The sequence below is a fragment of the Protobothrops mucrosquamatus genome, unplaced genomic scaffold (assembly GCF_001527695.2).
Source record: "Protobothrops mucrosquamatus isolate PMUCROS unplaced genomic scaffold, P.Mucros_1.0 scaffold_99, whole genome shotgun sequence".
NCBI lineage: Eukaryota > Metazoa > Chordata > Lepidosauria > Squamata > Viperidae > Protobothrops > Protobothrops mucrosquamatus.
Window position 1 is genome coordinate 2,037,549 of NW_015386175.1, and position 14,126 is coordinate 2,051,674.

Here is a 14,126-nt window from a genome sequence, read left to right on the forward strand (position 1 = left end):
AGTGGTTCTCAACCTGTGGGTCGGGACCCCATTTGGGGTCGATTGACCATTTCACGGGGGTCGCCAAGCAAGGCTGTCCGCCATTTTTTTTGTCCGCCATTTTTTTCCCTTTTCCGGCGGGTGCCTTACCTCCCTTGAGCTGGGCCAGCTGGTGGTCAGCCTGCTCCGTCTCTGCCGCTTGCCAGCTACGCTTCGTCCGGCGCAGGGGGCGGAACCACGCATGTGCGGCGCTCTCGGGCAGGGAAAGTCCTCGACTTACGACCGGTTGGGTAGTCCTCGACTTACGACCGGTTTAGTCCTCGACTTACGACCGGTTTAGTCCTCGACTTACGACTGGTTGTCCTCGACTTACGACCAGTTGGGGTCGCGGCATTAAAAAGGTTGAGAACCATTGATCTAGAGCCAACAAGAGGCTTACAAAACAAGATCAGGAATTAATACTGTCTCTGCAGGTTGCATGCTTTTATAGACAGAATGCATACATTGACAATTCTGACTATTATTACATGTTTCAGCTTACAAAAATCAAGTGTTAACAACATAGAGATGCCTCCTGAACTTGGTCTGTTTGAACAGCATCCCCAGCCTGGCCTCCTCAGATGCAATGGGTTAAAATTCCCAATACATCTAAAGTATGCCTGCTTTGGGATTTAGGGGTTTCATGCCAACTTGCATCTTACTCTAATATTCAAGAATTGTATTTGCAAGAGGTCATCTCACGTGGATCAGAACTGTAACTACAACATGGATTTGTCAAAAATAGATCATGCCAGACAAATCTTATTGCATTCTTTGACCAAGTGACAAAATTAGTGGACCAGAGGAATGCTGTGGACATAATTTACTTGGACTTCAGTAAGGCATTTGATAAAGTAGATCACAACCTACTTGACAAGATAGAAAAATGTGGGGTAGACAGCATCACCACCAGATGGATCCGTAGCTGGCTGACCGGCCGTACTGTGTGTGGTCCTCAATGGAACCGCATCTACATGGAGGGAAGTGTGTAGTGGGGTGCCCCAGGGCTGTTCTGGGCCCAGTGCTCTTCAACATCTTCATCAACGATTTGGACGAGGGGATAGATGAGGAACTCATCAAATTTGCAGACGACACCAAGCTGGCAGGAATAGCCAACACTCCAGAAGACAGGCTTAAGATACAGAAGGATCTGGACAGACTTGAACACTTGGCACTATCTAACAAAATGAAATTCAATGGTGAAAAAAGCAAGGTTCTACATTTAGGCAAGAAAAACCAAATGCACAGGTATAGTATAGGGGGTACCTTGCTCAATAGTAGTAACTGTGCGAGGGACCTCAGAGTCCTAGTGGACAATCACCTAAATATGAGCCAGCAATGTGCTGCAGCTGCCAAAAAGGCCAACACAGTGCTGGGCTGCATTAACAGAGGGATAGAATCAAGATCACGTGAAGTGTTAATACCACTATACAATGCCTTGGTAAGGCCACACTTGGAATACTGCATCCAGTTTTGGTCACCGCGATGTAAAAAAGATGTTGAGACTCTAGAAAGAGTACAGAGAAGAGCAACAAATATGATTAGGGGACTGGAGGCTAAAACATATAAGGAATGGCTGCTGGAACTGGGTATGTCTAGTTTAGTGAAGAGAAGGACGAGGGGGGACATGATAGCAGCGTTCCAATATCTCAGGGGCTGCCACAAAGAGGGAGTCAAGCTATTTTCCAAGGTGCCTGAAGGCAGGACAAGAAGCAATGGGTGGAAACTGATCAAGGAGAGAAGCAACCTAGAACTAAGGAGAAACTTCCTGACAGTTAGAACAATTAACCAGTGGAACAACTTGCCTCCAGAAGTGGTGAATGCTCCAACACTGGAAATTTTTAAGAAGAGACTGGATAGTCATTTGTCCGAAATGGTATAGGGTTTCCTGCCTGAGCAGGGGGTTGGACTAGATGACCTCCAAGGTCCCTTCCAACTTTACTACTACTACTATTATTATTACTCTAAACAAGAACTGTAGATGGGAGCTGCACATGGCACTACTCAAATCAATCCTATTTCAAAATTAAGAACAGATGTTTTTTGCCTCTACCTATTGATTTCACACTGTGAAAGGCCAATGCTTGCTAGGCTAGTTATATTTCCTGCCCAAGCTTTGCAGAAAAATATGACACTGACAAGAGAGAAAGTTCATTTCTTTATTACAATCCACCGGCCAAATTCTAAGGACAGATTCACTTCAGTTCTTTTACCGCCAAACCTAGAGAGAAAAAAAAAGAGAAACACACATTGAAGAAGAGCAAAGAGACAATATTCTTATCATTTGTTTGTAAAACTATTATTTTTAACCATTTCTCAAAACACTAGCTGTCTAAATTTGAAGAGATCTCCCTGAGCAAGTGTAAGAGCATAATTTGCAGCCTCATGGCTAGAGAAGCAAGTAACCTGGAGAGTCATTGTTTTTAATTGGTGGGTTGATATAAATGTCACTGAACATCTATGTTCTTCAAAATGACATCTCTTTATTCTATCCAGCAGAGATGTTAGATTTGATGGCCTAAATGCAACCTTCCAGCTCTACAATATTCCTGCCACACAAGTGACATTTAGACATAGGGTTTTAAAAGCTTAACTTATTAGGCTGACATTTCATTTGTATCTGCTGCAAAACTCAAAACTCTCCCATCTGCCACATCCCTTGGTGGATATTCATTACATTGCTTTTCAGTCATTTCCGTTAAATCTGTTCTGTATTTTTAACCCCACTCCCACCTTGTTGACAATTCTGAAACAATACTGGTGCTCATACAAAATATGTATTATTTGGATGCATCTACTACAAACCTACTGCTTTCTGGGATCATTTCATTTTGTGCAGTCCCCCTCTATTTTTAACACGAACTAAGCACCAATTTATTGTTTTCATTAAAACTGAATTATCCCTTAGAAGCAAATTTTCACTTTGATATCAATAAGGAAAATACATTTCTATTTGTTAAGCAAACAGCACAGTAATTCAATTCACAATGCAAAGGGATTTAAGTGATTAAATCTCACTAGCTTTGAAAGGATATGCTATGCTCATTGACTGAAATCAATGGAAATTAAACTTCCTTAACTATAATTTTCTTCTCAGAGGAAAAACATTGTCTTTCTAAGAGGCAATGCCTAATTAATTCAACAGTATCAAGTAACTCCAGCCAGTTTACAGATTCAATTTTTAAACATTTTAAAGTGTGTAACTGCTTTTCAATTTTAAGCTACTATACCTAAAAATTAGGATTAATTTCAAATCAGTTTTAGGCAGATAGTTTGGTTCTTGTTGAATGAAGAAAATGGCCTTTCAATTTATCAGTCACTAGTGAATGACTAAATGTTCATTATATTCATAACATCTGACAGTTCCAGAAAACTGTTGGAAGATGTCCTGCTGGAATTTGCAGTTTGTGTCAAAATACAGATAATATTCAGACTGGTTCTTTTACAGCCTCCCTAGAATTAAATCAAGAGACCCAGAACCAATGCCTGGATATGAAGCAAATCATCAGAGATTAACTCAGCTGTGACAGAGGCATTTTTATTTAGTAATGCTGACTTTGGAATAACAATTTAATCAATGCTGGATAAAATAGCAAATGTAGGTTCATAGCTCAGCAGTTTCTCTGCACTTGGCTTTGACCTCAGACATGAGCTGTAATTGGGAATGCCTTCATCCAGCTTAGGTCAGTAGAGAGAGAAGATGTGATCAGAATAACTGAAGCCTTAATACTCCACATCTGGAGGATTGCAATAAGCTGAAAAGTGTTTGAAATAACCTAGAATGCTATAGCCAGGTTCTTAAGAGAAATTCCGTTTAGGAAAATAGGACTTACTTTACCTAAATTGTTTCATTTTTTCCCGGACCAATTCAAATTGCTGGCAATGATGTTCAAAGTTCATTATCAACTAAAATATCTAAAGGGCCATTTTTCCTACCTATGACTGTTTTGCTGGCTTCCCCTTCCCACTTCCTGGGAAGGGGGATTAGTTGACATTAAGAGGAGGAACTTATATCAGTTCTGCCAGGCTCTGGAATTTCATCTCCAGGTGGCTCCCACTTTCTAATCATCTACTAAGGACAAGTTAGGTGGGGGGGGGGGGCTCCCCATTTTCTTTGACCTGTTAAAATGAATGGATCACCTATGTATACTCACTTTGATGTCACAGCATCCTTAAGCACGTAAAGTTAACTTTTCATATAAGGCAGATTGATTTTATTTCTTTATATATTTATTTTCAGGAAGCCTGTAATCATTTTATTTTTTTTCAAAACTTGCCCAGTGCCCCAAATGTTCAGGGTTTTCCCACATGCAATATATAATAACTTAATCATTTTAGATTTATAGTTTGCCTTCTATCCAAATGTTCAGAGCATCTTATATAAGAGCCATGGTGGCCCAGTGGTTAGAATGCAGTACTGCAGGCTAACTCACTGCTCAATCCAGTTCGATCCTGACCTGCTCAAGGTTGACTCAGCCTTCCAAGGTTGGTAAAATGAGGACCCAGATTGGTGGGGGGCCACCATATGCTGACTCTGTAAACTGCTTAGAGAGGCCAGTATATAAGTCTAAGTGCAACTGCTATTCTGTGAGACAGGATTGGCAAAAAGAGTGACCCAATGAGAATACCCATCATCTTATGAAAGAACAAATAGACAAAACTGTATACCTAAAAACTCACAATAAGGATCAACTGGCTAAAATGTGGGACTATTTGCTTACTGTTAATTTTCTCATATGTTGTACAATTCCACTTATAATTTAGTTACCTGGTGGCAGAGACTGCTTCAGTTTTTCAGCCTTTTCCTTATCTGTGATGACAAGAGTATACAGATATCGGCTGCAACGCACCTTGAACTTTACATTGTCTTTATTCTTCTTAATCTTAACAGCTGTGGTATAAAAATATTGGGGTTATCATTATGCAATGATTATACTAAGGAACAAACTGCCTAATAAGAAGCAGAATTTAGTGCAATTTTGAGACAGAATATTTTATTACACCCACTTTATCTCATGACAACAGTGATACCTGTGAAGTAGAACTAAGTTATCATACTTTTTAAAAAAATGTTTTTCTTTAAATACCTTACTGGAATAACCTTGAAGCTAATACTTGTTACAGACTCATACATATCAAAGTACATAAAAACAAGCCAAAAACTAGTTGCTGTGATTTTATTACTAATAACTAGCACTAACAACTTTACAGCAGAGGCTTACGGTGTTAAGAGAAAGTCTGTGAACCCTTTAAAATAATCTGTAAACCTACAATACTGTGACCAGCAACGTGATATCAGCTTGACTTAAGACCTATTAGCAGATTTTTTTACCCCAATAAATATGCACTACACCTTTTAAGGAACATTCTGAGGCAACATTCACTATCTGAGAGAAAATATGTGAAACCTTAGGATAATTAGCTCTCTTAAGAGTAACCTAAACTAACTGCTTCAGGAATACAATACACTGGGATACTACAAAGAACCCAGGGTGATGGCAAAGGATCTGCAGGCTATTCTTACAATGTCCACTGATAGTATTCATGGGTCTTCCATAAGGAACTATTCAACAGGTTACTGCAATATTTTCTGTGGACAGAGGGGTCAAAAGTGGAACTTTGGGGGGAAAATTAGAAATGTTGTATTTTGAGAAAACATTTCCACAAACGATTCTCATCCCAACCAGTATGTCAGTTGCACTATCATGATTTGGGGCTGCTCTGCACTCTCGGAATCAAGACGGAACAATGGAATCTGGACTGTACTGAGAAATTCTATAGGAGCCTATCAGCGTATCTGCCTATAAACTGAAACTTAAGTGAATGTCGGTCATGCAGCACAACAATGTTTCTAAAATCAAACATGCATTAAAAATATGTTTAATGACAATTTCTTAGCTGATTAGAATGCCCTAGAAATTTACCATGGTTAAGTAATACCAATGAAGGTACTACAAACTTTATGGTTTTTAAATGACTCTAAATGATGTAAATTAAAACTGCTTTGGAGAATGTTTCACTATTAAGCTTCCAGTCATTTACTTAATGATGTTTTTATACATGACAAAATATTCAGAGACATCACTTAAAAGAACGGGCAAAAAGAGCCATTGCTTTTAAAATATGGATGAAAGGAAAGAATGCATGACTAAGATATGGCTCTCCAAATACAGTATTTGGACAAGACCTGGGTTGCTATGGAACATTTTAAAAAGTTGACAGTGCCCACAATTAATGTTACAGAATACCATTAGAACATACTAATGAAAATATATTTTCAGCATAAATTAAAATACAAGACTAAATCACACAGCCAATATAATTAGTGAAAGAAAGTAAAGAGCCGAAATTGGTACTCACATTTTGCATCTTTTCTCCTGGCAGTCAACAGAAAATCTTTGATCTCCTCAATTTTTCGAGGCTGTAATAAATACAAGAATCAACATACGTCTGACATCTAGTACAACGTGAAAATATATTTTATTCCTGCAACCCAAACAATTTTTCCTTTTCTGCCACGCCATTCTATCAAACAGAAAATTGAAACTTTATGAACTCATTTTTAGTAACAAATACAGTGTAGGAGCTCATAAGGAGGCTGACAGGAATGTTAGTAATAAAGAATATTTACAGCTCAGAGCTGAAATGAGGGGTCCTTGGTACTCTCTGAGCTTGGTTGTTTACTTGCAGACGTTTTATTACCCCAACTAGAGAACATCATCAGGACTAGCACTGATGATGTTCCCTAGTTGGATAATTAAATGTCTGCAAGTAAACAACCAAGCTCAGAGAGCACCTCAATGAATGTTAGACATAAACAACCCAGTGAGACTAGGAGAGCTTATTGGTATCTTATCTTATAAATTGTAACATAGTGCAGGAGACAAGAAATCTGGGAAACTCCTCACAATATTCTGAGTGGCTTCACCTTAATGACTTTGCTAACAAATGAGGCCTGGAAATCCTTCTGAGTTTCCATATTTGCTCCTAATACTAGCATTAAAGACATCTTACTGCTATCTATGTAATTCTTGCCTCTTAGTCTTGCTTGAGCTTTCTCACCTACAACTTCCAGAAATCATGTTCTGTCATCTGGACAAGCCTACTTCCACATCCCTTTTCTCCTGAAGACAACACAGGGGGATTGGTTGAATGCGGTTTGGAGCAATCCTGACAGTTTTCCAATAAAAATGTCCATCATAAACTGTTTTTAAGGCAAAGGTCATTTGGGAGAAAACAGGGTTGACAACTAAAGGTATCTTATCTTCAAACAGCAATGTCAAAAAACCCAGCCCATCCCCATGAAAAGACTGGCTTGGGATCACTAATGGAACGTTTGTTGAAACTGCTACAAATCTCTTCAAGCTATAATCCTATCCCTTTCCTGTTGTTCCAGAATTGGAAAGGCTGATGGATTGACAGGCTTTGGTTAGTATTTTATACCAGAGGTCCCCAACCTTTTGGGTACCAGGGACCGGTTCCGCGGAGATTTTTCCAGGGACCGGAGAGTGCGTGTTGTGTGCTGCCTGCAACATAAGCTTTGCTTGTTTTTGTGGACTGGTTGCTAGCATGCCGCGGCCCGGTACTGGTCCACGGACCGGGGGTTGGGGACCCGTTTTATACAACTAAGACTTTTTAGATGCCTTTGTAATTCCAACCTTTCACCTAACTTGGAGTAAGTAAGTGACGAAGAATCAGTGAAAGATTTCCATCTCCCTTTGCAAGTGACACAAAACTTACCAAAGTGAATGAATATTCTATCCTATTCTGATATCTACAAGCAACAGGCATATGCATGTAAATATCTAGCTACAGCAAAAAGGAAGGTGGTTACATTATGCTTTTATCCAGCAAAGGTCTCAATCAAAAGCAGCATGTTTCAAAAAAGCTAGTACAGGTAGTCCTCGACTCACAACATAACTGAGCCCAAAATTTTTGTTGCTAAGCGAAACAGTTGTTAAGTGCGTTTTGCCCCATTTTACATTTCTCGCCACAGTTGTTAAATGAATCTGGCTTCCCCGTTGACTTTGCTTGTGAGGAGATTGCAAAAGGGGATCACATGATTGTGGGACACTGCAACTGTCATAAATATGAACCAGTTGCCAAGCAAACTGAATTTTAATCACATGACCATGGGGACCCTGCAACGGTTGTTGTGTGTGAAAAACGGTCATAAGTCACCTTTTTCAGTGCCGTTGTAACTTCAAATGGTCACAAAACGAATGGTTGTGTAAGTTGAGGACCACCTATATTTTCACTGTCTTTCCCAACACCAAACTGTGTTCTTCCAGTTTCTTCTCCCCCAGTGCTAGTATCTTTCATACACTTTCCTTACAGCAAACAGGGATGGCTTCTTTGAGGCTATGTTACCCCCTCTGGGCTCAGATACTAACAGGTTCAACTCTGGTTACTACATTGATGGGAAACATCCAGGAAATACTACAGATACTGGCTAGATCGGTAAGTTGAAAAAAATATCCTGGAAGAAGGCAATGGCTAACCCAGGGGTAGGCAAACTTGCCTCTTTTATGACTCGTGGACTTCAACTCCCAGAATTCCTGAGCCAGCCACTTCCGTGGTTTATGTAGAATTACAGTACTAAGAGCCAAGCCACATCTGAAAACTTACACTTATTTTAGTTGCTTTCCATTACTATTCTCCTAGAATGCCCCCAAGTATTGCTGCATTTAATATACTGAGTGGAAATAAAGAGAAATAAGATGAAATGATTTCTCTTACTTCATTTGCATTCAATATATTAAACTTAATGAAAAAATAAATAAAACTATGCCTTGTTTAAAACGTGAACACTAAGTACGAGCACAGAACACATTTAAGCATTAGTATAATATGAATAATGTTAGCCCTTCATAGTTATCAAAATCCCCTTCACGGAAAAAAAAGCTTTTTTTTCTCTCTGTATCTTTTTCCAACCGACCCTGGCATCATCAAAAGAACAACCGATTCAGGAACAGCCACCACTTACCATGGCGAGGGCTTCTGGCCGCAGCTGCCTGCAGAACAGAAATCAAATCGTCAAGAGTTAGCGAGTAATTGCCGGAATTGGGGGGGGGGGGTTCAATCGCCGACTTACTTTTCTCCCGCCCCACTTTTCCCCACTCCCTAAGCATCCACGGTCACACACCCTGCACCTTAACGCTCCTCCTCCACCCTCTTCCCAGCTGCCCCCACCTGGATGCGCCACGGATGCCAACGGATTGTAATCACTTCTTACCGAGAAGCTCGAAACTACAGCAACGCCACCCGAGAAAGAAAAGAACAAGTACTTCCGCATCCGGGTTGTTAAAGCTTGCTGGGAGCTTAAGCTACGGATGCCGAGGAAGATCATAATAATAAGCGAGGCAAAACTAGCTCAAACCGGGCGATGTTGGAGTGGAACTTGTAAGCACTTTGTAGCTGGGTATCAGGGATGTAGTAAGCATTGTAGGTGTCAAATCAATCTTGTATGTGAATCAAGCTTTAGAGAATTTGCTTACTTGTGAACTGTTCTTGTCTGCGAACTTAGCGCAAAATGCGCACACTACCAACAGCAGCAGCACAGATACAATTTGCAGCAGCAAGGATTAAGTGCATAAAATTAAGCAACCTCCACCGTGAAAATAAAAATAAATTCCTGCATTAGCCTTTATACTTAAAAAGAGCAAAAGGTAATTGAGGAATCTGTGACACAGAGAGACCTATTTATTTGTAGTTTAGACCAGGGGTCCCCAATCCCCGGGCCATGGACCAGTACTGGACCACGGCATGCCAGCAACCCGTCCGCACAAAGAAGGAAAGCCCCATCCACAGGATGAAGGCAGCACACAAAACCATGCCCCCTCCGGTCCGTGGAAAAACCTCTCTCTACGTAACCGGTCCCTAGTGCCCAAAAGGTCGGGGACCTCTGATTTAGACCAAACTTTATAGAGGAGCAACTGAGGGAATTGGCAAGCAGTGCTCTAACAGCAGTGGGATCCAAGAAATTTTGATGGTGGCACTGCTTCAGAGGCACAATAATTATGAGCGTTCTCTCTCCCTAGAGAAAAATGGGGAGCAACCAGATCCTTAAATGTATTGTAGGAAGTTTACATAATACACTATAGAAAAGCGGTTTTTCATAGTAGTTTAAACTCATTCTGAAAGGATTATGAAATAGAAGGTTGGAGAGTCTGCTGTCTTATGATGGAAAAATTATGCAGGCAGAAGGGTTTCTAAGAACTAGTCAGACATGATGTAGAGATATTGAAGGAGATACCAGAATGTATTGAAAGAACAGGGAAACTTGGGGAATAGAAGAAAACAATAGAGGACAAATGAATAGGACTGAGCATTCATTGAGGAATTTAGTCTGAGAAATAAAAGTGTTTAGTACGATGATTTGGCCTGACAAGACTCCTATAAATTTGCACATTATACATGCTATTTTATTATCTTCCACCCAGTTTATATTATGCTTTCTGTAGAATGGCAAAATACAAAATTCAGATGTTGTGGGAGCTTCATCACTGGAAGCTTTCAAGAAAAGACTGCACTGCCATCTGTCAGAAATGGTGTAGGGTCTCCTGCTTGGGCGGGGGTGAGGGGAGTGGAGGGTTGGACTAGATGACTTACAAGATCCCTTCCAACTCTGTTATTTTAATTCTAATTATAATCCAAGGGTGTACAAATATATTTGGAATGGAATAATACTCTCTGAAGTCATTAGGAAGAGCAAAAACCACAAAGGTAACATTTAATGACAATGGGCGCTTACCTCAAGAACCAAGTAGCTATGGAAGAACACTGATTTCCAGAACTGGACTGATTCCAATTAGATTGGAATGGATAAAGTAAAGGTGAAATTTTCCCTTGTCTGGTCCTGTCCGACTATAGGGGGTGGTGCTCTCCCTGTTTCTTAGCTGAGGGAGCCAGCGTTGTCCTCAGAAATTTCTGTGGTCAGATGGCCAGCATGACTATATGTCAAAGGTGCCAGAATGCTGTTACCTTCCCACTGAAGTGATACCTATTTATCTACTTGCATTTGCATGCTTTCCAACTGCTAGGTGAACAGGATCTGGGGTAGGTAACGGAACTCACCCTGTTCTGTGGCGCTCGGGTCTTGAACCCAGGCTGTTGACTTTCTAGCTGACGAACCCAGCATCTTAACCATTGAGCCATTGCACCCTTTCAAGGTGGATATAATATGAATATTACATGCCTGAAAAAGGGACCTTTTTTGAGGGGGGAGGAATGTTTTAGAAGAAAGCAAACCAGAGGCTTCGCCCTAGATATGAAGGAGGGAAAAATATTCTCTCCAACACCTACCCAGGCTTGAAAATGTAAGGCTTTTCTTCTCCAGCCCAAGTGCTTCTGTATAATCCTACATTCACCTGTGATTGCCTTTCTGTAGAATAAAACTGACTGGGATAGATTGTTGCTAATATAATGTCTGAGTGCATTTAACCTTTTTCTTTTCTTTCTTAACTCATAATGCTTGATAACTAATAAAAGCTATATAGAGAGTAGAGAAAGCAAACCTCTTCTCCCAAAGCTACCTTTGTGCAGAATCCAACACAAGCTATTATTATGAACATCAACCAAAGACCTTACTGTGATTAGGTCCAGAATCCTTTACTTCCTGATTATAAGATACCTGAGCAAAATGTGACAGGAGCATATTACATTGCCTGATTGGGCAGAACCAAGGAATCTTAGAAAGAAAGAAATCCTGCCTTCAACTCCCTGGCATTGAAGGGAATGGAAGATGGTAATTTCAAAAATGAGTCACATGTAAGTGCAGTTTTCTTTAACTTAGTGCTCTCCAGATTTGTTGGGTTTGGATTCCCAACTCCTAAATCAGAAACTGTATCGTCTACAATAATTGTATACATAGTCTTCATTTAGTGACTGCCTTGCTTAGCGACTATTTGCAGTTACGGCAGAAATGAAAAAATAAGTTGCAATCAATCCTCACATTTATGACTTTCACAGGTCTGTAGAGCAAAGGAAAGCGGAAGTAAAATTGCAAGTACAGTCATGGTTTCACTCAACAACTGCTTCGTTTAATGACCAACTTGCTGATCCCAACTGTAGTTGCTAAAAAGCACTACCTACAATAGCAACAACATTCATGTGGCAAATTTCAAGTATGCAGAGTGGTTCACACATTTGATCTTGGCAATCCTGATTGAAGCTTAGCACAATCAACATAATTTTTCCCCTAATTGCAGAAAGAGTTTAGGACTGACTTTCTGAAGAAACTGAGAGAAATTATGGCTGAAGTGAAATTTAAACTGGCAAGATCCCATTTCATATTCTCAGCAATTATAAACTCCCAGATCTCAGTGCTTAAATATAAATGGATATACTTGTGACTTGAATTCCTGAGCAAAATCAATATAGAACAGCATTCATGTTTTGCTCTATTGATTTATACAGTATCTATTATGTTAGCCTCTATATACATTACGTTGAAGTAGTAGTTGCATTTATTAAAATTTGCTAGAGCGATGGGCATCTTTAGGCCATCAGAAATGGCCATTGTTTCAGGAGGGGGCTCCTTAGATAAAATGGACACATGCCCCATCTTTACCTATCCACAGAGAAGCATGTTTCTGCCCATCAGTTCTTCTTGTTGCACTGAGGTAGAAGTAAAAATACTTGGAATACTTGAGCTTATAGCCTTAGACATCTACTTTGTGCATTTTCATAATGGGGGATTTTTTTTTATTGCATGCCTTCAAGGATGATCTGTTGAAGGCTATCTGCCAATGGCAGTCTATCCCACCTCTTTTCCTCCTTGTACTATTTTCTCCCTTTCTGCCCAGGATTTAAGACAGAGGGCTTGTGTCAGAAACCTGAAGGGATAGCTTAGACAGACCTTTTGAAATTAGATGATAGTTTACAGTCACCTGCCTTTACTTTATGTAGGAGAAAGAGTGAGTTAGGGCTAATGCAAAGTCTCTGCCTGTCCTTATTTTGTGTGCCCTTTTGTTCCTCATTTCCTTTAGCAGAGCCATGGAGGTAGTGATAAAAATAAAACACAAGGGGGCACCCTGAATACAGTTTTGAAATAAAGCGGGCAAAGAAGAAAAATGGAAATGAAAAACAATCCATCCCCAAAGGGAAACTAATCATAGTTGCAATCCAGTTTGGCTTGCACAGGAATCATGTTCACCTTAGGAATTGCTTATTAGCCTGTCATTAATCATTACATTGTGTGCAACTACCTGGCATTTCATGGAACCAAGATCATCTGCCAGTAGCAATGGCCAGCCCTCTCAGCGAGTTTAACCCTCAATAAGCTTAACTCACTGTGTGTGACTGGATCACATCCTTCTGTCTTAGAAACTCTCCTTTGTTTCCTCACTACTTCCCCTCCTTTTGACTTATTGGAAAAAAGATAATCAAAATCACTCCATAGTGCTGCTTAATTCATAGGAGCCCTCCCTCTGTTATAGATACAAGATAATTCTCAACTGTAAGACTGGTTACTTAGTGTCCCTTCAAAATTAAAACAAAACTCCTCAGCTTTGAAGTTTTGATGGTCAGCCCCCCCTAACCATCATTATTGTATTTTGGGTGCTTGGTAACCAGCCTGCATTTATGTCCATTTGCATCATCCTGCATTTAGGTGACCACAATTTACAATGCCTTTTGTTGGAAACCAGTGTTTCCTTCTGGTTTCTGGCAGAAAAGGCAGTTGGTTACAATGGATTTGCTTAATGAATTTTACAACCGTGGAAAAAGATTGTAAAATTGGACTGGGTCACATGGTGACCTGCTTAACAGCTGCCTCAACCTATGACCCTATATCTAGAGCCAATTATGGTTGCAAGTCCAGGACTACCTATACAAATATTATGAAAGGCAATCTTTTCTTAGCAGGGTCTCTGCCTATGAATAACTGCCTTCCCTATTGCAACACTGTGAAGAATTCAAGATGAGCATTTGATTTTCACAGGCCTCCTAATTATTATCCGTGACCTAAAATGCAATTTTATGTTACGAATCTTAACTTTGCACCTTGCTTCAGGATTACTAGGGTGATAATGAATGTAAATGGGTAACACATTTATAAATTCAGATAATTTCCATTTTGAGTATATCTTTCTTATCTTACTGAAGCC

The 14,126-nt window shown here is 40.0% G+C and overlaps 1 protein-coding gene across 2 annotated transcripts; it reads right to left on the reverse strand.

Moving 5' to 3' along the window:
- Positions 1 to 2,163: 2,163 nt before the first annotated feature.
- Positions 2,164 to 9,323, reverse strand: RPL38 (ribosomal protein L38). Of its 2 annotated transcripts, none has more exons than XM_015815250.1 (5): positions 9,254 to 9,323; positions 9,005 to 9,032; positions 6,379 to 6,439; positions 4,787 to 4,909; positions 2,164 to 2,239 (listed from the first exon to the last, which is right to left on the reverse strand). In XM_015815250.1, the coding sequence occupies exons 2-5, from the start codon at positions 9,005 to 9,007 to the stop codon at positions 2,214 to 2,216; spliced, it is 213 nt and encodes a 70-aa protein (XP_015670736.1). In that variant the 5' UTR covers positions 9,008 to 9,032; positions 9,254 to 9,323; the 3' UTR covers positions 2,164 to 2,213. The 2 variants fall into 2 exon arrangements, with proteins under 2 accessions (XP_015670736.1, XP_015670743.1); XM_015815257.1 differs by lacking the exon at positions 9,254 to 9,323 and adding an exon at positions 9,211 to 9,248.
- Positions 9,324 to 14,126: the final 4,803 nt, after the last annotated feature.